The sequence below is a fragment of the Moschus berezovskii genome, chromosome 2, assembly GCF_049115385.1.
Source record: "Moschus berezovskii isolate FMDL1 chromosome 2, NW_MosBer_1.0, whole genome shotgun sequence".
NCBI classification, from domain to species: Eukaryota; Metazoa; Chordata; class Mammalia; order Artiodactyla; family Moschidae; genus Moschus; species Moschus berezovskii.
The window spans coordinates 133,837,641-133,864,746 of NC_142461.1; the positions used below are offsets into that span (position 1 = coordinate 133,837,641).

General features: G+C 40.0%; 1 protein-coding gene across 2 annotated transcripts in view; it reads right to left on the reverse strand.

Annotated features, from left to right (window-relative positions):
• The window catches only part of HIBCH (3-hydroxyisobutyryl-CoA hydrolase), a 141,603-nt gene that overhangs the window by 13,750 nt on the left and 100,747 nt on the right, over positions 1-27,106 (reverse strand). Inside the window, exons 9-14 of one of the 2 annotated variants that reach the window (XM_055398641.2) lie at positions 26,589-26,675; positions 22,099-22,157; positions 21,299-21,380; positions 11,210-11,329; positions 6,811-6,844; positions 3,411-3,758 (exon numbers count right to left, since the gene is read on the reverse strand). In XM_055398641.2, the coding sequence (XP_055254616.2) occupies positions 3,643-3,758; positions 6,811-6,844; positions 11,210-11,329; positions 21,299-21,380; positions 22,099-22,157; positions 26,589-26,675 (498 nt within the window). In that variant the 3' untranslated portion in view covers positions 3,411-3,642. Of the gene's footprint in view, positions 1-3,410; positions 3,759-6,810; positions 6,845-11,209; positions 11,330-21,298; positions 21,381-22,098; positions 22,158-26,588; positions 26,676-27,106 lie in introns of those variants that run through there. The other variant, XM_055398642.2, reaches the window with a different exon arrangement.

Sequence of the window (27,106 nt, forward strand, 5' to 3'; positions counted from 1 at the left end):
AGTGGAGGGGGAGATGAGTGCCAGCAGATGATGGAGTGCCTGCAGAGGCAGCTGTGGAAGCAGCAGAGGAGCAGAGCAGAGGTGCCAGCTCCTCACTTAACACCCACACACCCCACAGACGCGCTTTCTCCGCTCCCTTCCCAGGACAGCGTCTCTTCAGTGCTAGTTACCACCTTTCATTCACAGGCCTCTGATCCCAAAATCTCTACTTTTTGTTGCCTTATCAGTTCTTTGCAAACCACCCAGGGTTATTAGCACTTAAAGCACAATTTTGAAGGGGATAAAAGTGATCTTAGTCCCAAAGGAATCGTTTGTGTCAGACTGCCTTATTAGTATTAAAGAGAGACATGCTGACTGAATCAAGTAGCCTGATATGCGAATAGCCCACTCGGTATCGTTGGCATTTTATGAGATAGGGGAACTATACTTTTGTAATTATATAGTTTTAGAAATCAGAAGTTAAGAGACAAATTATAATATCAAGGAACAGTAATTTTAAAACAAAGTTCTAACAAATAAATGGCTTGCTTAATCATAATGCCTGCATCCTGTATCTTTGTGACCAAACTGGACATGTCTTCCCTGGAGCAGTGGGCATGAGCTCAGATGTACTCCCTACATCTTGAAATGACATTTGTTAGCAAATTCTCTTCACTGTAAGACTTACCTATGAAATGGTATATTTTTTCCAAGTATTTTTGTGAAAACACTTTTCCTAACTGTACAATAAAAGTCCAGTTGCAATTAACTAGTTATGAGTTCTTGTTTAATTGATGCAAGCAACTGCTTTTTCCCATTGTGTGATTTCAAATTTTTTTAACATAAAGGACTTAACATTTTCTGCATTTCTAGCAAATACAAAGAAAATAAAATTCCATTTATACAAATATTTTCTTAGATCACTTGCATCCACATTTAGGAGCTTTAAAAACATAAATGTAGGACTTCCATGTGGTCCAGTGGCTAAGAATCCATGCGTCAACTGCAGAGGGCACGGGTTTGATCCCTGGTCGGGGAAGAGCCCTCATGCAGTAGAGGGCAGCCAAAACAAACAAAATAAAAAAAAAAGAATATAAATGTAAACATGTTCATTCATTACTATGGCATCTTTTTTCCAAATATGTCCCTAATTTTGGGGGAGGGGAGGGATGATTCATGTTAAATATATTGAGAACAGAAAATGTAAAGCAAATCCTTCTGGACTGCAATTTTCTCATCTATGAAAAGAGCGCTGGATATAATCTTTGTTTTTTTCAGTTCTGCCTGCTTTTCAGTTTTCAAAACTAAAGTTCTCTTAGTTTCTGAGGGGTTTGGAATGAAGGAAAAACTGAACCAAATTATAAAATAAATTATAAGCTGATCTTTAAAAATGACTCTTACCTAGACATTAAGGTTCCAAGTCTGGAACATCCACAGTTGTGTTCTTGTTCACTCAGTCGTGTCCAATTCTTTGTGACTCCATGGACTGCAGCACGCCAGGCTTCACGATCTCCTGGAGTTTTCTCAAACTCATGACCATTGAGTGGGAGATGCCATCCAACCATTGCACCCTCCGTCACCCCCTTCTCCTCCTGTCCTCAATCTTTCCCAGCATCAGGGTCTTTTCATATAAGTTGGCTTTTCACAACACGTGGCCAAAATATTGGAGCTTTAGCTTCAGCATCAGACCTTCCAATGAATATTCAGGGTTGATTTCCTTTAGATTGACTGGTGGGATCTCCTTACTGTCCAAGGGACTCTCAACAGTCTTCTCCAGCACCACAGTTCAAAAGCATCAGTTCTTTGGCACTCAGCCTTCTTTATGGCCCAACTCTCACATCCATACATGACTACTGGAAAAACCTTAGCTTTGACAATTGTGTACCTTAAACTTATTTTGTCAACAGTAGCAATTACTGAAGGTATTTCATAGAACAAGTGTTTCAAATATTTTCTTGAAACCAGAAAACCAGAGGGTTTTCAAGTTTTTTCTCCTGATTTGAACTACTGTAAGGACAAATTCGGAGAAGGCAATGGCAAGCCACTCCAGTACTCTTGCCTAGAAAATCCCATGGACGGAGGAGCCTGGTAGGCTGCAGTCCATGGGGTCGCTACGAGTCAGACATGACTGAGCAACTTCACTTTCCCTTTTCACTTTCACACATTGGAGAAGGAAATGGCAACCAACTCCAGTGTTCTTGCCTGGAGAATCCCAGGGACGGGGGAGCCTGATGGGCTGCCGTCTATGGGGTCACACAGAGTCAGACACGACTGAAGTGACTTAGCAGCAGCAGCAAGGACAAATCACTGTTATCACACCAAAGTCTGATGTAAATTGCAGAGTGTCTATCTTAAGAGAGAAGAATTTTCTAATGCCTCATTCTGCCAGATTAGCAAATACTGCAAGCAACAAGAAATAATGCTTTTACTTTCACCACAGGAAGGGATTCTGATTAACTTCAGGGAAGGCCAAGGCTGAGTTAATAATGAAGAGACAATCTCATAATAACCTTTTTCTCTCTGCTTGAGATTTCTAATGTTATAACAGGAACACTTCAGCTACAGTAACTCGGAATTCTTTAAAATAGATTTTTATAACTATGAAATTCGATGAAGTGTTAACAAAGAATCCAAAAAACATTTTACAACCTACATATGAGTCTACTTAACGTTAAAAGACTCTTACTCCTTGAAAGGAAAGTTATGACCAACCTAGACAGCATATTAAAAAGCAGAGACATTACTTTGCTAACAAAGGTCCGCCTAGCCCAAGCTATGGTTTTTCCAGTAGTCCTGTATGAATATGAGAGTTGGACTATAAAGAAACCTGAGCGCCGAAGAACTGATGCTTTTGAACTGTGGTGTTGGAGGAGATTCTTGAGAGTCCCTTGGACTGCAAGGAGATCCAACCAGTCCATCCTAAAGGAAATCAGTCCTGAATATTCATTGGAAGGACTGATGCTGAAGCTGAAACTCCAATACTTTGGCCACCTGAAGTGAAGAGCTGACTCACTGGAAAAGCCCCTGATGCTGGGAAAGATTGAGGGCAGGAGAAGGGGACGACAGAGGATGAGATGGTTGGATGGCATCACCGACTCAATGGACACAAATTTGGGTAAACTCCGGTAATTGGTGGTGATGGACAGGGAGGCCTGGCATGTCCAGTTCACTGGGTCGCAAAGAGTCGGACACAACTGAACAACTGAACTGAACAGTAAAAACCAATATCCAGAGCCAAAACATAAAATTCCCATTTCAGTTAGATATACTAACTCATGAATCTCTAAAGACCTTCAAATCTTTCCATCTTTTAAAATAGAGGTTGGCAAACTTCTTGTGAAAAGGACCAGATAAGTAAATATTTTAGGCTTTGCAGGCCTCATAATCTCTACTGCAACTACTCAAAGCAGTCATGGATATGTAAACATAAGTAAAACCATGTTCCAATAAAGTTTTATTTATAGACAATGACATTTGAATTTCATGTAATTTTCACATGCCATGCCATATTGGTCTTTAATTTCTTTTCTCCCAAATTTAAAAATGCAAAAACCATCCTTAGCTGAGCGATATATAAAAAAACAGGCAGCAGGTTGGCTTTGGCCCATGTGCCACAGTTTGGCAACCTCTGCTCCAAAATAGTATTTTTAAACTCCAATCATTTCAAAATTTCAAATCATTACTTCCCAGAGATTTGAAGTAATCATTCAAATCTTCATCAGTAACTTCTTTTAGGTCAGCTGGTTTCCACTTTGGACTCTGGTCTTTATCTATTAAAACTGTCAAGTAGAGACATAAGAAATGTTAATTTTTTTTTCTAGTATTACCAGATTTTAATTACTGGATTGACACAAACTATCTTGGACTAGGCATATTTTTCTATAGCACATTCTTTTCTGCAAAGTTGAAATTTTTGTATATGTCCTTCCCTTAGTCCCCTTAAATTAAGCCCCCACGGAATTTGGATGATGACCTAACATTCTAAGCCTGATGCTTCTAACTTGAATACAGCCTACTGAACTAATCCAGTGATTTAAGCCTTGGAACTGAGAACAGAGTTGGTGTGGCTTGAAGGCAGGGGAGGGTGGAGGGCCCAGATCTGTCTTCTAACCTCTACACTGAACTGAGAGGAAAATTACTTAAGGTACAGGGAAAGGGACTTTATGCATAATTAACATGCATACTGCTGTTTTGCTGAATCATCTAGCTCACACTGAATTAAAACACCAGACCACCTCATGTTATCACGAGAAGCTCTACTTCTCTTATTTCAAGTGTAGTCATCACTGAGCATAGCCACACAGTATCCCCACAGGATTTTAAGTATGAAGCAATCCATAACCTCCTTCTAAAAGGGAGGGAAATGTCAGTTTCCTGGTTGTGATCACATCCTGCTGCTGCTGCTGCTGCTGCTAAGTCACTTCAATCGTGTCCGACTCTGTGTGACCCCATAGACGGAAGCCCACCAGGCTCCCCCGTCCCTGGGATTCTCCAGGCAAGAACACTGGAGTGGGTTGCCATTTCCTTCTCCAATGTGTGCAAGTGAAAAGTGAAAGTGAAGTCGCTCAGTCGTGTCCGACCCATAGCGACCCCACGGACTGCAGCCTACCAGGCTCCTCCATCCATGGGATTTTCTAGGCAAGAGTACTGGAGTGGCTTGCCATTGCCTTCTCCGGTGATCACATCCTAGAGTTATACAAATGCTCCCATTTGGGAAACTGGGTGGAGGGTATAAAGGGCTTCTCCATATCATTTCTCACAATGACATGTAAATCTACAATTATCTCAAAAACATTGAAAACAACAAAGAGAATGAGGCTATACTTAATAAGGCTGTGGTAGGGAATTTCAACCATGCTTAGAATTTCAACCATGACTAATTCTTGTGAGGAATGAAAATATTTAAACATACAAGGCCAACTGGCCAACATTAAAAAATGAGTTTATCACTAAAAGGCTAAATAATTAAAGAAGCAATCTGGGAACCAAAGGTGGCAGGTTGCCTCAGGAGATAGAGGGAAGGGGGATATATGCATAATTTAATGTGGATACTGGCGGGTTCCAAGGTTTGGCCGCCTGACTACAGGATTCCAGTATCTGATCAGTGGTGATACTGAACACTGATGCTATGATCCCAGCCAATTTGAAAGTTTTACATTCCCTGGACAGAATAAATAAAAATAATCCTGGAACATTCTTTGTACAAGAATCTCTTTTAAGCTCTCAAGTCAATGCTATATACCTTCTTAACAATCTACTGAAGGACAAAAGCAAAGGGAATATTAATCAAATCTTCAATGTTACTTAATTTCAAACTAACAACATTTTTAATCCAGCACAGATAAAACATTCTTGCCATGTAGGAAACTCAGGTTTTTCAGAAGGTTTCATGAGGTACCCACTAAAAACTCCAGTTGGTAACTCTCCAGCAAATCTGAGTTAATCCTTTTAAAATTCTTTTCTGTAAGTTCTAAAGGAAGAAGTTTATTCTAGATGTTAAGAGCATTTCTGACAACCATTCCCCTAATTTGGTAGTTTAATTAATTTGCTAACATACTTTATAATTAGCAAATTGTAGCAAACATTTGGTTATGCAAGAACATTTTAACAGTTTTACTCAGAATAGATACTGCTTTCTGAATAAAGAGGTTATGCTGAAAAATGAGGCTGTATACTTACTCTTCATTAAAAAGTAGCTTGATAAGACCCTGCCCTGTGAATCAGAACTTTGATGTCACTTGGTTTCAGTCCTTTTCCCTAAAAAATATCTAACGGTATATCTAAAAATAATACCTTTTTTTTTAAGTTAAGAAGGGCTTCTATTAACACACATTGAATACCTTAGCAACATAACCCAAGTAGCACACAGGTCCTCCTCAAATCCAAGGTCTAAGCTCTGATCCACATGCAGCAAGAATTTGCAGGGAATCAGTGGGATGAATGTATGTTTTCTATAAAACATATAACCATCTCCTCTGATTCAGCTCCATGTGTTCTCTAAAAGGACTTTTTATTTCTTATACTATATCATGCCAGAAGTGAAGAGAATTCTACCATAGTGACCAGTGTTTACTGAAGCTTACCGCTCAGAGAATATAACCTTTTATTCAGATAAAGTATATCCAGAGTCTGTACTATATTAAAGTGATAAATAAAAACACAAGAAAGGTATATATGTAAAATACATGCAGAGGGAAAGAACTCATTTTATACAACATAAATGACAGCTATTATTTATAGGGCTATGAGCTCATACATAGAAAAATGATTGCAAATTTGCTAGAACAAAAATCAATTGCTTTTAATATTCTGATTGAAGATGACAAGCAAAAATAGGAATTAATACCATTTGCAGATGCTGCTAATTATGTAATGCAGTTTTTTCTTAAGGCAATGTTAAGCTGCTAGGTACAGGCAAAGTGGTAGATGGCAGGGCTCAACATGGCTGGGATTTCACCAAGGCAGTACAAAAGAAGAGCAGGGACTTCAGGGCTTTTTGCAAGAGAACAAAGGCACCTTTCAAAGGCTTCAGCTGCAGAATGAGTTGACAAACCCACACTGCACTCAGCAGAGGTAGTCCGTGTGACTGCTAGGAGCAGGATTACTTCTTATATATAAATTAGGGAGCAGTGACAAGGCTACTGGAATTTTTAAAACAATTTTGGTTTCAAAGATTGATCTTCCCTCATATGCCAGTTGGTAATATTAAAAATTTCTTTCAACCTTTACAAAAGTTTGATTTTCACTAATAAAACAACTGTCTTTTTTAAACAATATATGCTCAAAAATCCCGTTTCCATAATAGCCAGGAAGGAAACAAGTGTCACTTACCTGCCCTAACGCCTTCATGAAAGTCATGGCCGTTCTGAAAGAAAATCAAGATTCAAAGAGAAATTTCTGGGCATCCTCCTTCCTGATGAGCTCTGCTCTTCCACCCCCTTTAGTCCCCGCTCTCGAGGCCACACCCTGACCCATGACATGCAGAGATTGGACCACCTGTGATCACCTCCTCCTATTCTTATTTGCTAAGTATCTCCACTGCTTCAAATCCCCCATCTTACTGAGCTCCAGTGACCTGTGACTTTCTCACCATTTGTTCTGGCTTCACTTTGCTCTTCATCCAGCCCGGTTTCCCCAGTTACTTAACGCAGTCATTTTTTTCTTGAAAATGCCCTCATCTCCCTCAAGCCTTTTTCTCCCATTTATTCTATCCTGCCAAAATCTCAGCACCAGCTAAACCCTACCATTTACCTCTGCCTGCGTTCACACAGCTAAATCTCACTGCAGAAGAACCATACAGCGGTGACTGGCTGCGTGAAAGTCATGATCACAAATCTCAAAAAGCACAGAAAACTGCCTCACAACCCACGCTCTCTTTCCCACTGCTGGATGTGACTTCCCCTGTCTTCGTCCTCTCAACGTCTACCCCAGGCAAGTTACACTCTCTACACTAGATTCTCAACTAATGATTTAACCTCCTACACTATACTCTCAGCTAATGACTTAACCTTTATTTTAAAAAAGAAAGACATGAACATTCTCTTCTTCCCACTATCGAAACACCTGCAGTCCAACTACAGCCATCTGCACCATGCCTTCCGATTCCCCTGCCAAAGGCCAGTCCTCCCCTGCCTTCCCATTCATCTGCCCTCTTCTCCAGGGCTATGCCTGAGAAGGTCTCTCTCCTTCCCTGGCATGGTCAATGTACGCAGTATAACTCAGTGGCTACGTGCATACACTTCAAATATCTGGGCTCATCTCCCGGTAACCACATGACCCTGGACCAGTAATTTCTCTACTTCCCAGTTTCCTTATATGAAATGATAATATCAATACCTCCATCCTAAGATTATTTTAATCAACATCCCAACACAACGTCTGACAGACAGCAAGTGCTCAGTAAATGTTAACTATTATTAGTAGCATCAACATAATCCTTTTCCCCTGTTGGATCATTCCCAATCATTTACAAACATGTTTTAGTAACTTCCACCTTATAAAATAAAAAAGGAATCTCACTTGATTTCACAGCCTCAGCTTCTACCCTGTTTCTCTTTCAAGAAGGAAAGGTTGTGAACACAGTCTTTGCTTCTTCACATCCCATTTACTCATTTCCCCTCCCCTCCCCAACTTACCACACTAACTTTTGCCTTAACACACCCCTGAAATAGCTTGCCAAAATCATCTGTAACTTCAGTGTTGCCTTCACATAGTATGCCTTTATTCTTGTCTACCAGAGGCTTCGGCAGCACTCCTCCTCCTTATGGCACTCCTCTCCTGCTTTCATGACACCATGCTCTCCTGGTCCTCCCACCTCTGTCCTCCTCCTCTTCCACTGATCATTTTCCTTCTATACGATGTTGTTGTCATTCAGTCGCTAAGTCATGTCCGACTCTTTGTGACCTCAGGGACTGCAGCACGCCAGGCTCCTCTGTCCTACACTCTCTCCTGGAGTTGGCTCAAATTCATGTCCATTGAATCAGTGATGCTATCTAACCATCTCATCCTCTGCTGCCCGCTTCTCCTTTGACCTTCAGTCTTTCGCAGCATCTCCTGATGCTTTAGCATCAGTCCTTCCAATGAACACCAAGGATTGCTCTCCTTTAGAATGCTCTCCTTTAGAATGGACTGGTTGGATCTCCTTGCAGTCCAAGGGACCCATTCAAAACTCCACACAGCAGTGCCTAAGTAATCAATTCTGTTAAAATATAAGATTCTGGCCCTCCACTGCTCAAAGAACATCCAGTGCCTTCCTATTTTACTCAGAACAAAAGCAAGCAGTTGCCAGAGCTAAAACAGATGACTGCTGCTACTGCTGCTGCTAAGTCGCTTCAGTCGTGTCCAATTCTGTGCGACCCCATAGACGGAAGCCCACCAGGCTCCCCCGTCCCTGGGGCTACTGTACAGGGTTCAGGGAAGATTACTACCCTACCTACAGCCACATGTTGAAGTGAAGTGAAAAAGAGAGAAAAATCGATTAGGTCTTTTATGAATTTAACTTCAGCTTTACAGGAACTCATTCTTCTGCCCTCGGTGCTGTATCGACATGATCCCATAAAATGCCATGATAGCAATCCTACTCCACATTCCCACCTTTCTGGTTGCAGGCCATGAGAATGATGGCACCCCTGCAGCAATCTTATAAAGTCTTATAAAGACCTCCAAGGCTCCTATGCTCTGCACAGCCATTCCCTACCCTGTCAGCCCTGATCTTCTTTCCCTCTCACCCACTGACCACCCCTGCCCCACTCTACCCACGAGGCCTACCTGCATTTCCTAGAACAGGAAGGCCACCCCTCACTCACCTCAGAGCTTTGTACTTAGATGCCCTCCAGATGTGTGCATGACTCACCACCACACTTCTTCCAGGTTTTCACTCAAAGATCATCATCTCAGTGAGGTCTTCTCTGGTCATCCTATCTATAAGTTCAGCTTCTATCCTCCTTATTCCATACCCTTCTTCCCAGCTTACTTTTGCTCCTTAGTATTATAGTAATATACTACATATTTAACAAATTTATCTATTTATAGTTTATCTGCCCCACTATAAAGTAAGTTCCATGAGAGGAGGGATATGTCCGTTTTGTTCACCTATGTATTCATGCCGAGCACATGGTAATAAGCACTCTTATTTGTTAAGTAAATAAGTAAATCTCCAAAGTTTTGTTTGTTTGTTTTTAAACTGGTGCTGTCTTTCAGACTTAAGTTTCTAACCCACACCTGTAAACTCCAACTCCTAAAAGCGTTCTGTCCTTCATATCCATCAAGGCCTATCTATCTCCTACATCTATCTCAAATCCATTTATTCCCCACCACCGCCACCACTTGAGTCTAAGCCACTACTATTTTGCACCTGGATTACTGCAGAAAACTCATATCTGATCTTCACCCCCACTCTGAAACCCCTCCAACCCCATCATCACTCAGCAGGAATAATTACCTTCTTGGAACAAATCAAACCAAATCACCCCCTGCTGAAACCCACAAGGCTTTTCAACATGCTCATGTCTCACCCTTCAGGTCACTGGTGAGCTAATATCTCACGATGCTTTCCTGGACCTGCTTATCTAAGGTTCCCCAATTCCCTCTTTCCCACATCATTCTATCACCAACCTTGTATGTTTCCTTTAGAGCACTTACCACAACTGGTAATTATGGTACTTATTTTATTTGTTCTTTATGGTCTCAGAAAGCTACAGATTACATGAGAACAAGGACATACAACGACGTAATACACAGCACAGTGCCTGGCATATGGCTCATGTATTTGCTGGGAGAATGAAGGAAGGAAGGGATCAATCCACCCAGTCAGCGCACTAAACGCACAGTGGAAAACAGGGTGACATACCGGGTGGCGGTCAAGACTCTGACCACCCGGCTTCACCTGCCATGTCTGTGCCTCTTAATAGCTGCACCACCTTAGGCAGGTTATTTTTCTATGCCACTGTTTCCTCATCTACAGAGTGGAAACAATAATAATAACTGCTTTCTAGAGACAGTGTAATATTTAATAGAGAGAATGCATACAAAGTACCAAGCACAGTACTGACATAATAAAAGACCTCACTGCAGTTCAATACTATGGAGTAACCTCAAGATATGACTGATAGAGCTCAACTGATGGTTATATGAACTATTTTGAGTATCTCCACAATACTATTCCAGGACATGGAAGTCCATTAGGTATATCTGCTTTCTAGATACTAAACATAATATTTCCTTTAGGCGATGAGTTTATTAATGCAAAGGTTCTCTACACATAACACAAAAGAGATAATTTTGCTTTAAAAGAATTTATCTGGAAGAAGAAATCACTGTGACTAAAATAGTTCATGAAACTAATAATATTCTATGTGATTATTGCCTACTTTAAGTGTATCCATAATGGTATTTTAATGCTAGTCTATTAACTGAAACATGTAACTAATAACTTCCCTTTGTTCATTTTATATATATTTAGATTTAGAGAATTTATGCTTCTTGCCTATGCCTGAAAATGACATATAATTTCTGAAAATGGTTATAGTTTCTATCTGAATTTCAAGAGGTCACAGTCCTTACAATTACATGCAAATATAACTGCTATTTCATAAAGGTTTAACAATCTAGTATTTCCACACACCTTAAGTTAACTGGCCCACTGTATTTTCACAGAGTAAATTACAGCCAGTTTCAACATATATGACTTTCACAACTAGAAAATAAAAATACTTCAAATAAAAATTCTTACCACACAAGTTTGACTCAGCCGATATTCCATAGTTAATACTTCTGGCAAGGTCTTTGAAGACCCCTCCATGAGTTGCCTTAGTGTGATCTTTAGCGAAGTTGGAGACATTTTATTAATTACCTATTAAAGAAAAAAAAATTTTTTTACTAGCTTTAGCCCAATATTTCCTTTACTTTTAAATAATAAACTAGCTGAGTTTTGATACAAATCACAATAAAATTTGCTCCTTACCTTCATACAACAAAATCTCACAAAAGTAAGATTATGCCTTAGCCTAATCATGGCAAACCACCAAACAAAAGTTTTTAGTCCAGTACCACAAAGATCACTTTTTATTTATTAATATATATATATATATAATATATATAAAACGTTCTCTAAAGTTTAAATTCTGTCATATTTAATCTCAAAAGAAGGAACACTAACAGAAATTCAAGTAAATTTAGATCATTTTACTCTTTAAAAATGCATTAAAAATGGAGCTGATACTGACATTAAATAGAGGGTAAAGACAATGAACAGGAACTGAGAGCTTAAGAAGCTGATTAAAGGCAACAAATTGGCTTATTCTTCATCTAACTCAAAAGACTACATAAAGGTATAGGAAAAAATATAAATGCATATAATTTTGCTCTCTTCTGATGAAAGAATACAGAATACTCCCAATCTATTAGCATACTATGAGATGAACTTTCTAATCCTTCCATTAAAAAACCAAAACCACTACTTTTAAAGACTGTCTTTGGGACCTCCCTAGTGGCTCAGTGCTAAAGAATCTGCCTGCCAATGCAGGAGACACAAGGTTGATCCTTGATTCAGGAAGATCCCACGTGCAGGAGAGCAAGTGAGTCTGTGCCACAAATGCTGAGCCTGTGCTCTACAGGCCGGAAGCCACAACTCCTGAGCCCCTATGCAGCAACTACGGAAGCCTGCGCTCTGCAATGACAACAGGCGCCGCGAAGAGACGCCACGCACGACAACGAAGGGCAGTCCCTGTTTGCCGCACCCAGAAAAAGCCCCTATGGCAACGAAGACCTAGCACAGCCAAAAGCAATAATAAATAATTATACAAAAGGAAAAAAATTAGCTTAAAAATAAATTAATTAAAAAAATAAAAACTTTCTTTGAACTGTTAAAAATGCCATGGAAAAAAGTTTCAGTAAGTCACAGGCAGTATTCACTTAAGAAGTATTCAATGTAGTTTTCAAATTACAGAGGTCAGAGAAGAAGAAGAAATCATTTGTTCATACAATAGAAATTATTTAATCATTTAATTTGAATAGCAGATATTTTAAAATACTTTCAAGGCAAAAGAGAAATAAATCAGTGCTAAACAGGTCAAAACAAATTATTTGAAAAAGTACAGAAACCATTTTGAGTAGAAGTAATGTTTTCTACAAGGGGAAATGACACTTAGAAAATAAAAAAGTAAGGAATACTAATTAGAGACACTGTATTCAGTTGGATTTTTAATTTTTTTAAGAAAAATCTAAAATGGTATATCCAATCACTTCTTAAGGATTTAATAAGAATAATAACATAGTTAAAACAACAGATATCAAAACCCCAAAATAACAAACTCCTGTCCTACATTATAGTTGATTAATGTAGAGTCTTTAATGAAATCTCCCATTTATAGGTCTGCCCCAAATCTTCAGGATACCTTCTTCACACATTTTGAACAGAAATAAATGCCACCATTAAGAGAGAAAAAAGGCAAGTAACAGATAGGAGGAAGATATATGTAGGTTATGTACTGGATAAAGGACTTAATATGGATAGAAATATCCACATACATAGAAATAACTCCTACATATTAACAGTAATAATAAAAGATTTATAGACACTTTACAAGAAAAGATACCACACAGTCAATAAATGTATGAATTAATATTCAACCTCATTAGTCATCATGGGAAATGCAGATTAAAACCACTATACAGTGCTATTTTACATATACCAAAGTGACTAAAATGAAAAAGACAAGTAATCTCAAGCATTGGTGAGAATGGAGAGCAACTTACTATGCAATGTGAATTGGTACAACCATATTGGAAAACTTCTTGACAGTAACCAACATAAATGTACATACTGTTAAATTAAACAGAGGCCATCCAACTGAAGTGCCCTTAATGCTTTAGTAGCCTGTAAGCAAACCAAAATCTAAGCCTGTAATGCCTCAAGTTTAAAAATCAAAACTTAAGGACAGCCAATCATAAACAGCCAATTTAGGCTTTCCCAAGCAAAGCTACTGCTTAAGCTGCTGCTAAGATGCTGCTAAGTCACTTCAGTCGTGTCTGACTCTGTGTGACCCCATAGATGGCAACCCACCAGGCTCCTCCATCCATGGGATTTTCTAGGCAAGAGTACGGGAGTGGCTTGCCATTGCCTTCTTCTTCTTCTTCTTCTCTGCTTAAGCTACAGCCAATCAAATAAGCTTTGCCTCCACTTCCTTTCCATAAAAGACTGCCCCATTTGTATCAACTTTAGCTCAAATAAACTCAAAAATTTTAATATGCCTCAGTGTATCTTTTAACAACACGTGATTTTGCAGAACTACTCCTAGGTTATACTGAAATGCGTATCTTTGTTACCAGCAGACATAGACCAAATTGTTCATAACAGCATTATTTCTAACAGTAAAAAACTACAAATAACCTCAAATGTCCTAGAAAAAGCAAAACTGCAGCAAATTTAATGCCCACTTCTATAGCGTAAACTTTAGAACATAATTTGGCATATCACTTTATTTTTTAAATAATTAGCTTTACTGAAGTATAATTTACATATGATAAAATTCACTCATTTTAAGTGAATATGCTGCTGCTGCTGCTGCTAAGTCACTTCAGTCGTGTCCAACTCTGTGCAACCCCATAGATGAAAGCCCACCAGGCTCCCCCGTCCCTGGGATTCTCCAGGCAAGAACACTGGAGTGGGTTGCCATTTCCTTCTCCAATGTGTGAAAGTGAAAAGGGAAAGTGAAGTCGCTCAGTCGTGTCCGATCCTTAGCTACCCCACGGACTGCAGCCTACCAGGCTCCTCCATCCATGGAATTTTCCAGGCAAGAGTACTGGAGTGGGGTGTCATCACCTTCTCCGTTAAGTGAATATAGGTCTACAAATTTTGATGTATACATTTGTACAACTATCTCCACAATAAAGATATAGAACATTTCCATCACTCCAAAGAATTCTACTTCCCTCTATTCTATCACCGAGCAACAGTTCTCTGTGCCTACAGTTCTGGCTTTTCTAGAATTTCATAAAAATACAATCATACACTGAGTAACCCTCTGTGTCTGCCTTCTTTCCCTTGGCATAATGCTTCTGAAATTCATCCAAGCTTTTAATGTACCAACTCATCCCTTCTTATAGTTGAGTATAATATTCCACTGTATGAATTTATCACAATCTGTTTACTCATTCAACACCGCCAGGGATTGGGTTGTTTCCAGTTTGGGGCAACTATAAAGTTACTATGAACATGTAAGTACAAGCACCTGTGTAGACATATGTTTATATTTTTCTTTGGTAAATCCTTAGAAGCAGGATTGTTGGATATTTCCAGTAAGTATACATTTAACTCCATAAGAAACTGCCAAACTGCTTTCCTGCCAGAAATATGTGAGATACAGGTGCTCCATATCTTTATCAACACCAAGTGTTGGTACTATCAACCTTTTAAAGCTTAGCCATTCTAATAGATGCTCAGCAGCATCTCATCATGGCTTTAATCTGCATATTCCTAAAGATTAAAGATCTTGAGGGACTACCCTCGTGGTTCAGTGGCTAAGGTTCCGTGTTCCCAATGCAGGGGGCCTGGGTTCAGTCCCTGGTCAGGGAACTAAGTAATCCATCAAGCCAAAACTAAAACCTAGCACAGAAAGATAAACTTTTTAATAATAATAATAAAGATGCCGAGCATTTTTTCATGTGTTTCCTATCCGTTTGCATATCTTCTTTGGTGAAATGTCCACATTTCCCATTTTTAGTTATGTTTACATTCTTATGTCATAAGAGTTCTTCATATATGGTGGATTTAAGTCTTGTTATCACATACATGTCTTACAAACATCTCCTCCCAAAGTGTTGCTTCATTTTCCTGATAGTGTCTTTCAAAGAGGAAAAGTGTTTGACTTTAATAAAGATTTATCAACTTTTTTTTCTTTTGCAATTCCAGCTTTTCACATTAAAAGAAAATCTTATCTAACCCAAAGTCACCAAGATTTTCTCCTATGCTTTCCTTTAGAGTGGTACAGTTTCAGCGCTTACATTTAGGTTTGTAATCCATTTTGAACTGCATCTGGTGTGAAGGAGCTCAAAGCATGTTACCCCAAGATATGCCACCTTGGCATACTGATTATTTTGAGTTAAAGGCATTTGGGAAACAACAGGTATAAGAAGGGCACTCTGACCCTCCTTTTCCTCCTGAAAGCAGAAGATGCAACCCCCCATGTGAAAGGCACCCACCCTGTGCCAGGAGGAAGGAAGACATCCGATCACCAGAAATAGGGAATTTGGGACCAATGCATGTGAGCTAAGTTGCTTCAGTCATATCTGACTCTTTGAGACCCCACGGACTGTAGCCCATTAGGCACTTCTGTCCATGGGATTCCCCAGGCATGAATACTGGAGTGGGTTGCCATTTCCTTCTCCATTGGGGCCAATAAATCTGTACAAATAAGCCTTGTTTACTTCTTCACCATGTACTGCGCCTAACCAAAAGTTCTTTGTCTTGTCAATCCTTCACAAATTTATTGTCTTTTTTATCTAAAAGGTATGAAAGCTTCCTGCTCTGGTCATCCCTCACGTCTTCATTCTCTTGTACAGACATCTATGTACCTGCAAAAACTTAATAAAATCTGTATATTCTTTTCCCATTGATCTGTCTTATGTCAGTGTGATTCTCAGACCAGCCAGGGAACCTAAGAGGATACAGCATTTTTTCCTCCCTACAAGGGCAAAGTAAGAGCCAGTAACGTTTTTTTTTTTCCTTGCCTATGGACATCCATTTGTTTCAGAGCCATCTGTTGAAAAGGCTTTCTTCTCCCCACTGAATTATCCTGGGAGTTTAGAGCAAGTTTCCATCTAGTATTAATTTATCCCCACTGCTCAAGTATAAACCTTCTGGCTCATGGCAATGTGAACACTTCCCAGACCTGTGTGAGCCTTGCTAACTATTCAAACTATTGTTTTCCTGTGACTCTTTCCCTGGTCTTGTGGAGTTTTACCCATAATGTTTACAGATCATCAATATCCTGGAAATTCCTCCAAGAAGAAAGCTGAGTCAGTCTTAGGGCTCTCTCGTTTGTTTCCCTTCTCTCAGGAATCATATGTGCTGCCTGCTTTGTCCAATGTTTATAAACACTTGTTTCATACATTTTGTCCAGGTCTCTAGTTGTTTACAACAGAAGAACAATTCCTGTAGCAAATTTTCTGAATACAGGTCATTCTATTCTTAAATAGAACAGTGTACAGGTAGTTCTCAAAACTTACAGAAAGATTAGTAACCTTTTAAATTTCTCTTTTTAATACTTTGCTACTGCTCTTTTTTAAAATCTATGCCCTGGTTAATGTTCTCAGTTTTCCTATTTTTCCTCCAATTTTTCAGTGCACAAATTCTTTACAGAGGCTTGTCATATTGGTGTATGTTAACTTCTTCAAGTAAAAACAGTTTCATTTTTACTTCATGAAACGAGCATTGTAAAATAAAAACACACATAAATCCCACATTGGTGATTAGAGAGAAGAAATACCCAAGAATCTAATAAATTTTCTAGTACTGGAAAAGGAAAGTACATGCCTTCTCTCTAAGCCTGTAACACAGCAGGCTGTCCTACATCAATAACCAGAAAACACCCAAAGGACAAGTCAAAAGCAACACTGGATGCCCTGGTCCTTTGCTCAGGACCACCTTCCTGGACACTAATCTGACTCACTGCTCCCTGCTCTTGTTTCTCTGCCTCTCTCGGCCGTGAGAACTTCATTTCTCAGTGCTCCTAAGGGCTGGTGACTCATTTAAATTCCTTTCTTGGCTTAGTGTTCCTGCTGAGAATTGAGGTAAGGCAGGTAGTTTCAGCCTCTTCTACTTATGATTCCTTTGATTCCTGACATCACTTGTAATCCTGGAAAAGAAATACTTCTCTGATTGGCCCCCAAGAACCTACTTTGGCAAGCCTGCATGTCTCACTAACAGAAAAGGTACACTGAAACAGGAGAGCACGACCTACAACTTGAACACCGAGAAAACAAACAGCTGATTTCAAAATGACCAAAGAACTTAAACGTTTCTCCAAAGAAAATACAAATGGCCAATATGCATAGGAAAAGATGTTCCATATCACCAACCGCTAGGGAAACACTAATAAAAACCACAATGATATATCACTGCCCAGACATTAGGATGGTTATGAGGAAAAAAAAAAGACAAAATAACAAGTGTTGGCAAGGATGCAGAACAACTGAAATCGCTGTGTACTGCTGTCCGTGGTGCGCCTGTGATGGGACAGGGGACAGGGGTCCTCAACATGTTAAACACAGAACCACCGTGGACGCAGCAATGCTACTGCTGGGTGTGTCTTCAGAGAATTAAAAGCAGATATCTGTACATCCATGTTCACAGCAGCATTATTCACAAGAGCTAAAAGGCAGAAGCAACCCAAATGCTTCCAGATGGATGGATAAACAAACTGTGGCATAAACATACAATAGAATATTATTAAGCCTTAAAAAGGAATGAAATTCTGGGACCAGCTACAACATGGATGAACCTTGGTATTTCGTCATGGTAAGTGAAATAAGTGAATTATTTCATTATGGTAAGTGAAATAAACTAGTCACAATAGGAAAAAATGCTGTATGATTCCACTTATGCAAGGTGCCCAGTGTAGTCGAATTCATAGAAAAGGAAAGAAGAATAGTTGTTGCCAGGGACTGAGAGGAGAGGGAAATGAGGAGTTATGGTTTAATGGGTATAATGTTTCAATTTTGCAAGCTGAAAATATTCTGGAGATTGGCGGCACAACAACATGAATATACTTAACAATGCTCAACTGTACATTTAAAAGTGGTTCAGAAGGGGCTTCCCTGGCAGTCCACGGAGCCTGCCTTGCAATGCAGGGGTCACCGGTTCAACCCCTGGCGGGGGAACTAGGATCCCATATGGCAAGCCCCTCCAGTACTCTTGCCTGGAAAATCCCATGGATGGAGGAGCCTGGTAGGCTGCAGTCCGTGGGGTCGCTACGAGTCAGACATGACTGAGCGACTTCACTTTCACTTTTCACTTTCACACATTGGAGAAGGAAATGGCAACCCACTCCAGTGTTCTTGCCTGGAGAATCCCAGGGACGGGGGAGCCTGGTGGGCTGCCGTCTATGGGGTCACACAGAGTCGGACACAACTGAAGTGACTTAGCAGCAGCAGAAGCAGCAACTAGGCCCTTACTCTGCAACTACTGAGCCCATGCACTCCAGAGCCCTTGCAGCACAACCAGAGTGTCCACAACAAAAATCACACATGACGCAATAAGAGTCCCACGTGCCACAACTAGGACCCGACACAGCCAAATAAATTTGCTTGGCACAGTGAACAATGTACCCTATAAGAAGGATAGCAGATTTGATGAATTCCAACCTTATTTAAATAACAAAAAATGGTATGCTGGAACTTAAGAGGAAAATCTAAGAAAGCACATTAGAAGCCATAAAATAAGGTACTATGAAAATTCCATCCGTTATAAAGAATTTACAACTCCCCTAGTTATCATTTCTTAAGTCCATCAGTTTAGTTCAGTTCAGTTCAGTCGCTCAGTCGTGTCCGACTCTTTGCGACCCCATGAAGCACAGCACGCCAGGCCTCCCTGTCCATCACCACTTTATCCTAAAGTGAGAGTGAAAGTCTCTGTCGTGTCCCACTCTTTGCAACCCCATGGACTATACACTCCATGGAATTCTCCAGGCCAGAATACTGGAGTGGGTAGCCTTTTCCTTCTCCAGAGGATCTTCCCAACCCAGGGAGTGAACCCAGGTCTCCTGCATTGCAGGTGGATTCTTTACCAGCTGAACCACCAGGGAAGCCCAACAGTGATTGGGAGTTAAAAATCTAAAGAAAGAATTAAAGAAAAACCTTATGTTACTTAATGATAAGCAAGTATGTTGAAAAGAATCCTGTCCTTCCTCATGGACAACCCTGGAGAGAAAAGAACCCCTAAGACAGCAGATGTTTGCAACTTCCAACATCAACACAGAGTAGATCACTAGGGCTTGCAGAAGAGACGGGAATCCCGGAAGAGCCCACAGGGTTAGGAGCAATCCTTGAGGTTTATTGACACACAGAATCTTCTCTAAAATTTGTTTAAACATATGCTCTGCAAACCTGTCACTGAAGCACTAACAACTATCTCCTTCGGGGTTGTTTTCTGGTGTGAGTCCCAGTTGACATATCTAAACTCTGTCAGGGAAGCTTCGGTGGGAACTTTTGATCCCCATATCATGTTATGCCCAGCAGATACTAATATGTGGAGCCACATTCATTCACCAGAGCAGGTCAACTGAATAAAAATGAACATCAGTCCTTCCAGTGAGAGTGCTCAGTGCTGACCCTAGCTGTGATAGGTGATTTGCCAAATATCTGAATGCAGAATAAACATACTGCCAGAGGAATGGGAGGAAAACTGATCTCAGTTCCATCCCTCAGTTTCGGGGTAGGCCAGTAGTTTTAAAATCATACGGCTAGTTGCTCATCTGTACTGCCTTAAAGTGATGCTATATAGCCTATGAGATAACATGCTGCCCCATGACTGCTTTCAAATGAAACTGCCGACTGCATACTTAACGCTATTGTGGGGGGTGGGGGAAGGCGGGGCCAGGAATGCTGGCTTCTGCGTTGCTCTGAAACCAAGAGAATCAACTTCCAAGTCAGAATCCTTGAAATATAAAATGATTACCTACATTTATGCAAACATTCCTGAGAGTTGTTAATGGTAACATTACTTTTGTGAATTAGGGAAACTTATGGCTGTTCTGGGCTTCCCTTGTGGTTCAGCTGGTAAAGAATCCACCTGTAATGCGGGAGACCTGGGTTCAACTTCTGGGTTGGGAAGATCCTCTGGAGAAGGAAAAGGCTACCCACTCCAGTATTCTTGCCTGGAGAATTCCATGGATGGAGGAGCCTGCTGGGCTATATAGTCCATGGGGTCACAAAGAGTCTCACACGACTGAGCAACTTCACTTTCACTTTGAAAGTTAATAAAATCCCCATACTAAATAAGAACCTAAGTGACAAATTAACATTCCCTCAAGAATAAGGAAATGTTTTCATCTTTACAGGTAAGATTTAACTTAAATTTTGTCAGTAAGTTATCTGACAACTGAAATGCTATACCTATAAATTGAAAAGTACTATCAGATAATGAGAAACCACCTTTTCTTTTCAGGATAAGGAAATATACTTTTCTTTCCTTTGTGTAGAAGTCTAAAATAAACCAAGTTTAACAGTCACATGATGGTTCCACAAATGTCAGTATCCAAAGTGCACTCATTTACACAAAGACAGCTTTTCTTCTGCTGTCACAGGTGAGTCGTGTTGAAGAAAGATCAAGTGTACTAACACTGGGGAACACCACTCAGCACTCACCTATGGCTGAAGATGGAGCCTCTTGCTAGCTTAAAAGGGATCACTTTGTTATTAAACTTTCTGCTAAAAAGACCATATCCTGACGTGTTGCAAGTTTAACAGAACTTACATTTTCATGTCACAGCGGCAATAAATTATAAGGTGACTGTTGTCCATCAATCCAGCTCTTGTAATAAAAATGTCCCTGAACATTTCTCCCTCAAGACAAAAGGACTACTGGAGATGAAGCATACTTATGAAGTCCTTCTCTGTTCCAGTCAAAGAACCTAAAAACAGCTTAGCTTTGCTGTCAATATCCAGTGGGTAGACAAGGCATTTGAGTTTAGGTAAAGGTTTTGTGGAGTTCAGAAAAAACACTGTGCAGTGGGCTATGTCCCCAGCACAGAGCTCTGACACCCCTCAGAGGCTGCTCTATCACAAGAATAGAAACTCCAGGCAAAAACAATCTATTTATTACCTTCAACTGCTCCAGGGCAAAAGATGAACCGTCTTGCTGTAAATTGTCAACAATCTGTTCCACAGTATTAGCTGAGAACCAACTATTAAAAAAGGAAACATATGACTTCAACAATATGCAAGCAATTTCTTTTTTCCATGATACCAATGCATCTAAACCTAGATTTCCCTTAAACCTTATTTCAAAATTGAAAAAATTTCCAACCTATACTACAGGATGATGAAACAAAATATTGCCTCTCTGGGTATGTGTTTGCAATCTACCTTCACTAATATGAATAAAGGCTACATTTTCTCTTCTGCTTTCTTGAATCTATTATATATACATAAATGATGTCGGAACTATAAAAAAACTGATGCTTCTAAAGTATAAGGATAGCTGCCTTATATTCCAGTGGTTTTTTCCTCCTCTTACATTTCGGTCAGTCTGTCAGTCTCTCAAACACTGCACAAAACTTTTTGCTGACCAGCTTGATAAGACCTTCAGAAAAGATGACTTCACGAAGATAAAAGATAAGTTAATTGTTATTTTCTAGCCTCTCTTCCCCATTAAAGAAAAAGAAAGATGTTTTGTGATAAAATGAAACAACATGGCAGATTACTTAAATATAATGAATTTATTTCCCCCCAAAAGAGTGGGCATGAAGCCACTTTCATTTCAAGGTAAGTGAAAATAAAAACACTACGTTACCTGATCTCAGAATTCGGTCTCAGAAAACAGCACAATTACAGTGTCAGTAAATTCAATTTAATATAGTCTTTCCAAAGGAACAGATAAAATTGAGATCTCTCTCTAAGTACCTGTTTATTTTGTCCATGTGTTCCTCAAGTATAAAAGGCTTGTCTTGATCAATCTTTGACTGTTTGAAAAGAAAACTTTAATTAATTTGAAATAATACAAATCTTTGTAAAACCTTTAAAATTTTCACCATATTTAATGATATATTTTGAGGGAAATTATAACTTTCAGTCAAAATTACATCCAGTCTCATATATAACTACCACTGTATGTTCAAAAGTCAGACTATGTATTATTCTAGACTAACACTTGATAAAAGTATCAACAGCAAAAATAATGTTCTTGTATTTTTATTTATAGGCATTATACATGATGATGTCATCATCAAAGTGTGTCAGTGAATTTAAGAATTGCAAGGGACCTGAGAAGTCATCTTGTCCCAATTTCTGATACAGAAATTCCTACCACATCTCTGATGTCCCCACAGCATTGACCTCCAGGGAAAAAAACACTACCTCAGAAAGGAACTCATGAGTGCGTGAAAAACTATAATTAGGATTAAAAAAAAAATTCTGGACCAAAAACCCACCCTCCTGTTTATAGTTCTAGTTAATCCCCCTGAGTTAATCTCTTCTTGCACAGTGCAGTTTTGAGTCCCCTTGCAATCCAGAGCTGCCTTATGTACAAGTTCCAGTTTATTCTCCAAGTGTGGTACAGTACCTTAGCCGCAGGTGTGGCCAAATCATAGCACAGATCAATAAGGCTCTGCACACCCTTGCTTGTTTTGGAAACAGTGCTTCATATAACAGGACTGTTAGGGGAAGCACACTGACGGAAAATACCCACCCTGGCTAGGCGCCATAGAAACCATCTGCATGAGATGTCTTAGGACAGGAGGTCCTAGTAAGGAACACAGAACTAATAAGTTACTACCAACCAGAAGAGTTCAGAAAAGACCCAAAGGAGACGCCATGTATCCTACCATCTCCCAGAATCCTTCTCACTGGCGTCCACCTTGGCTGAGCAATGTGCACACCATAAGGAAGGACTCTGAATCAGAATGGCTGACCAAAGACAGCCCAGAAACTAGTCCCCTACCACAGAACCCAAGACTGCGAGCCACGAGGCAGAGCGGTTCTGGGTTCCTGTGCCCTACTGCTCGCTGTCCGGGCGCCCCTCACCAGTAAAATCTCTTGCTTTGTCAGCACGTGTGTCTCCTCAGAAATTCATTTTGGAGTGTGAGACAAGAGCCCACTCTCAGGCCCTGGAAGGGGTCCCCCTTCCTGCAACAACTCTGGCTTAGTTTGGGGGCAGTGTTATTATGCTACTGGTTTCAACTGAACAGTTAAGACTTTTTTTAAACTGGTGCCATTGTAGGCTACGTTTCTCCCATCCTGTACCTATGAATTTGGTACCCTGGACTGAAATTCAATTAACTCTATTGTGACATTGTGATTTAAAATAAAAAGCATGTATCTGGTCTTCACCCATATATTTGGCCATTTATTCCAGGCTCACAGTTCCCAAAACCCATGGAAATCCCTAAGTGGAGCATCTTTTGTTATAATATTTGGTCTTTTGTCCTCCGTTCCTGAAATAAAGGTGAAACGGGTGTCTTCTGTCCTTCACAACAAGCCCTTTTCAATCACACCTTTGTTTATGTCACTGAGGAAAGCCCCAGGTGCCAGGGGAACCAACCAAGGGAGCTTTGAGTCTCGTTCCTCTCTGTCCACACTCTCCCACACCTCCCCCTTCTCCACCTCCAGTGAAGGGAACGGGGCTGGAAATTGAGTTTGATCCCCAGTGGGCAATGATTTAATCAACTGTCCCTACGTAGTGAAGCCTCGGAAAAGACTCCAAAGGGCGGGGTCTGGAAAGCTTCTAAGGTGATAAGCTTGCAGGGAGAGTGGCTCACCCAACTCCATGGGGACAGAGCTCCTGGGCGTGGGGCCTTCGGGACCTCACCCAATGTATCTGTTCATTGAGCTGTGCGTTCATATCCATCACTGTATGCTTTACAATAAACCAATAAATGTGATGTGTGTCCCTGAGCTCTGAGTCATTCCAGCAAATTGTCAAAGCCAAGGAGGGACCATGAGAACCCCAGTTTACTGCCAGTCAGTGAGAGTACAGGTGACAACCTGAGATTTGTGCCTGGAGTCTAAAGGGCGGCCCATCTTGGGGGACTGGGCCCGTGAGTTGTGCGATCTGATGGTAATCTCAGGCAGATAGTGTTAGCACTGAAAGGAGTCATAAGACACCCGGCTGGTGTTGTGGAGAGCTGCCTAAAATGTGGAGAGCAAACATGTGTGGCGTCAGACGTGTTGTGAACATGGTGGCAGTCAGAGAATAAAGGAGACGCCTGGGATGTTCCCCCATATACCGATCAGATTTCACATTTTTACTATTAAACACATTACTCTGAACTTGAAGTGGTCTTTTTTCGCCCACGTGTTTACCTAACTTATTTTCTTTCTCAAACCAATCTGATCAAAATGCCATCAACATTCTTACCCAAATAACTGAAAAAAAAAAAAAACCACTGAATAAGGCCAAGATGACTTTACTTACAGACCAACAGCCACACACTTATCAGAACTCTCTGGAAAGGCCCTTCAGCCTCCACACACTATAATGCATCCCACATTTATCCAACTTGACAACATAAGAGACTGTCAAATGCTTTGGCACGCTCTGATGAAACCCTCACATGCTGGCATTCGTATTCACAGCACTAAGTGTTCAAGGCCCATGAATCTCTACTCGTGTTTTTCAGTTCCGGGTAATTTTAGGGTGAGGGGGAACTATTTCTCTAAAAATTTTCTACCCTCTATTACAAATTCCTGATAGTTAAGATACTGGACCTCCTGGAATAATTTTCCTTTCGCTTCATTTTTCATCTTATTATCCTCTTAGAGTTTTCCTCATCCACCAATTTTAGTCTAATCTATTGTGGGTTTTTCTTCTCCCTTTCACTGTCATATTTTAAATATCTTTTTTATTTTTTAACTATTTCTCTTAGTAACAACTGTTCTTATTTCACAGATAAACTATTTTCCTCTTATCTGAAGATTAAAAAAAAACCACAAGCAAATCTATAACTGCTTAGTTTCCTTCTCCTTGCACTGTCTACGCCCTTCAAGTACCTTTTTTGGCCAATCTCTGGTTTTTAATGCCTAACAGCCTTGTTTTTCTGTGAAGTACTAAAATTTAGAAGCTTTGTAATGTCAATTGCAATTACAGAACTGTCAATTATCTATACATTATGAGAAGATCACACAAAGGCCTGAATGTTTCTTTCATTAGAGGGATCCTCGAATGTCAATAGCTACACATTTTCTTTTCCTTCTAATGAATTGCTTGGGAGTGGAATGGTGCTATGGACTAAATGTTTGTGTCCCCACAAAATTCACATTGAACCCTTAACTCCAATGTGACGGCATGTGGGGGGTGAGGCCTATGGGAGGTAACTAAGTCAAGAGGATGGAGCCCTCAGGATGGATTAGTGCCCTTGTATGCAGAGCCCTGAGAGAGCTCACTTTCTCTCTCTGCTGTGAGGATACAGCAGGAAGGCATTCATCTGCAGAACAGGAAGAGGGCCCTCACCAGGAACCTAATCAGCTGGCACCTTGATCATGGACTTGCCAACCTCCAAAACCATGAGAAACTTCTGCTGTTTAAGCCACAAGTCTACAGCAATTTTGTTATGGCTGCCCAAACTAAGATAGACGGTATGGAAGAATTCTAGGAGCCAACCGGGAAAAGAGGCCAACATTCTTCCCATTTAATATGTTCTGCATCTTTTCAGTAGAATGCCTCATCTACCCTGCCTTTAGCCAGTGAGGCCCTGTCAGAGGCCCTGGTACCTACAAAGAGTCTACAGCAAGGATTGGTTTGCTTATTGGCTTCCCCCATTGAAGGATAAGTAGCTGCCCTCATCCTTCCACTTTCAAGCTTCCAAAATCTCATACCTGTCCTCTTCTGTTCTACTTCTCTTTGTGGATTCCTGCCTTTTCTATTCCTTTTTTATAATTTTAGTGGGTTCAGGAGAGAGCATATATTCAATCTACTGATATCATTTTTAACTAGAAGTCATGTAGCATGTTTATAGATTCTCAGCTCTCAAAAGAAAACTTAAGGTAGACTACACAAGCAATTAAAAGAAAACACTGCAATGTACTTCATTATTATATTCACACAGATACCAGAGTCCCACTTTAGCAGCTCCACAAGTAGCATCTACATTGAACCTACATTATAGATAAGTCAGTGTGTTGTAAAAAGCCCTTGCAAGGGCCAGTCACGAGGCTATGACCTGAAATTCACCAGCAACGAGAAAGCAAGCCACATAGTTGCAGGTAAAGAAGTCATCTTCTCAGATGGCCATCCTAACAGTTGTGAAACACTGATACTCCCATCAGGTTTTAAAGTAAATAAATCCCAGTGTGTTTATTTATATTCACAAACTATAATATTCATCAACTTCTAATTTTTCATTCACTTCCGCTTTCCCATGAATTAAAATCTGAGGTTAGAATACTGACAAGATTACCTTTGCATGGTAAGTCTCTAAGACATCTGCAATATTTTCTTTTGAAGGAGATTTCAGGGCTAACAAATCTTCTTCTAACATGCCCAACTACAGGTGGAAAAAAAGGAAAACATTTTAAAACCCATAGAAACACATTTTTTTTAAGAAAATCTTATTCTTTATAAAAATCCTTGTCTTAAAATTATGACACTCTCTTTTCAGCTGAGTCAATGAAGGCACTTTTCACTGAAGTTGCAGGCACACACATTCCCACAAAGCAAATGCTGCCTTGCAAGGAATGGATAAAGATGAAAAAAACTGAAGAGGAGAAATAGAGACATTCACCTTTGTCTCCCTCTGGCTGTTGAGCACTTGAAATGTGCTACTGCAAACCAAAGATCTGAACTATAAATTTTACTTTAATCAATTTTAATTAAAAGCTGCCACTGTGACTAACGGTTACTATAGTCAATGCACAGCTCTATAATATAGCCACACTTAACTCTTGAACAGTTATTAACATAACTGATGCCATCTTG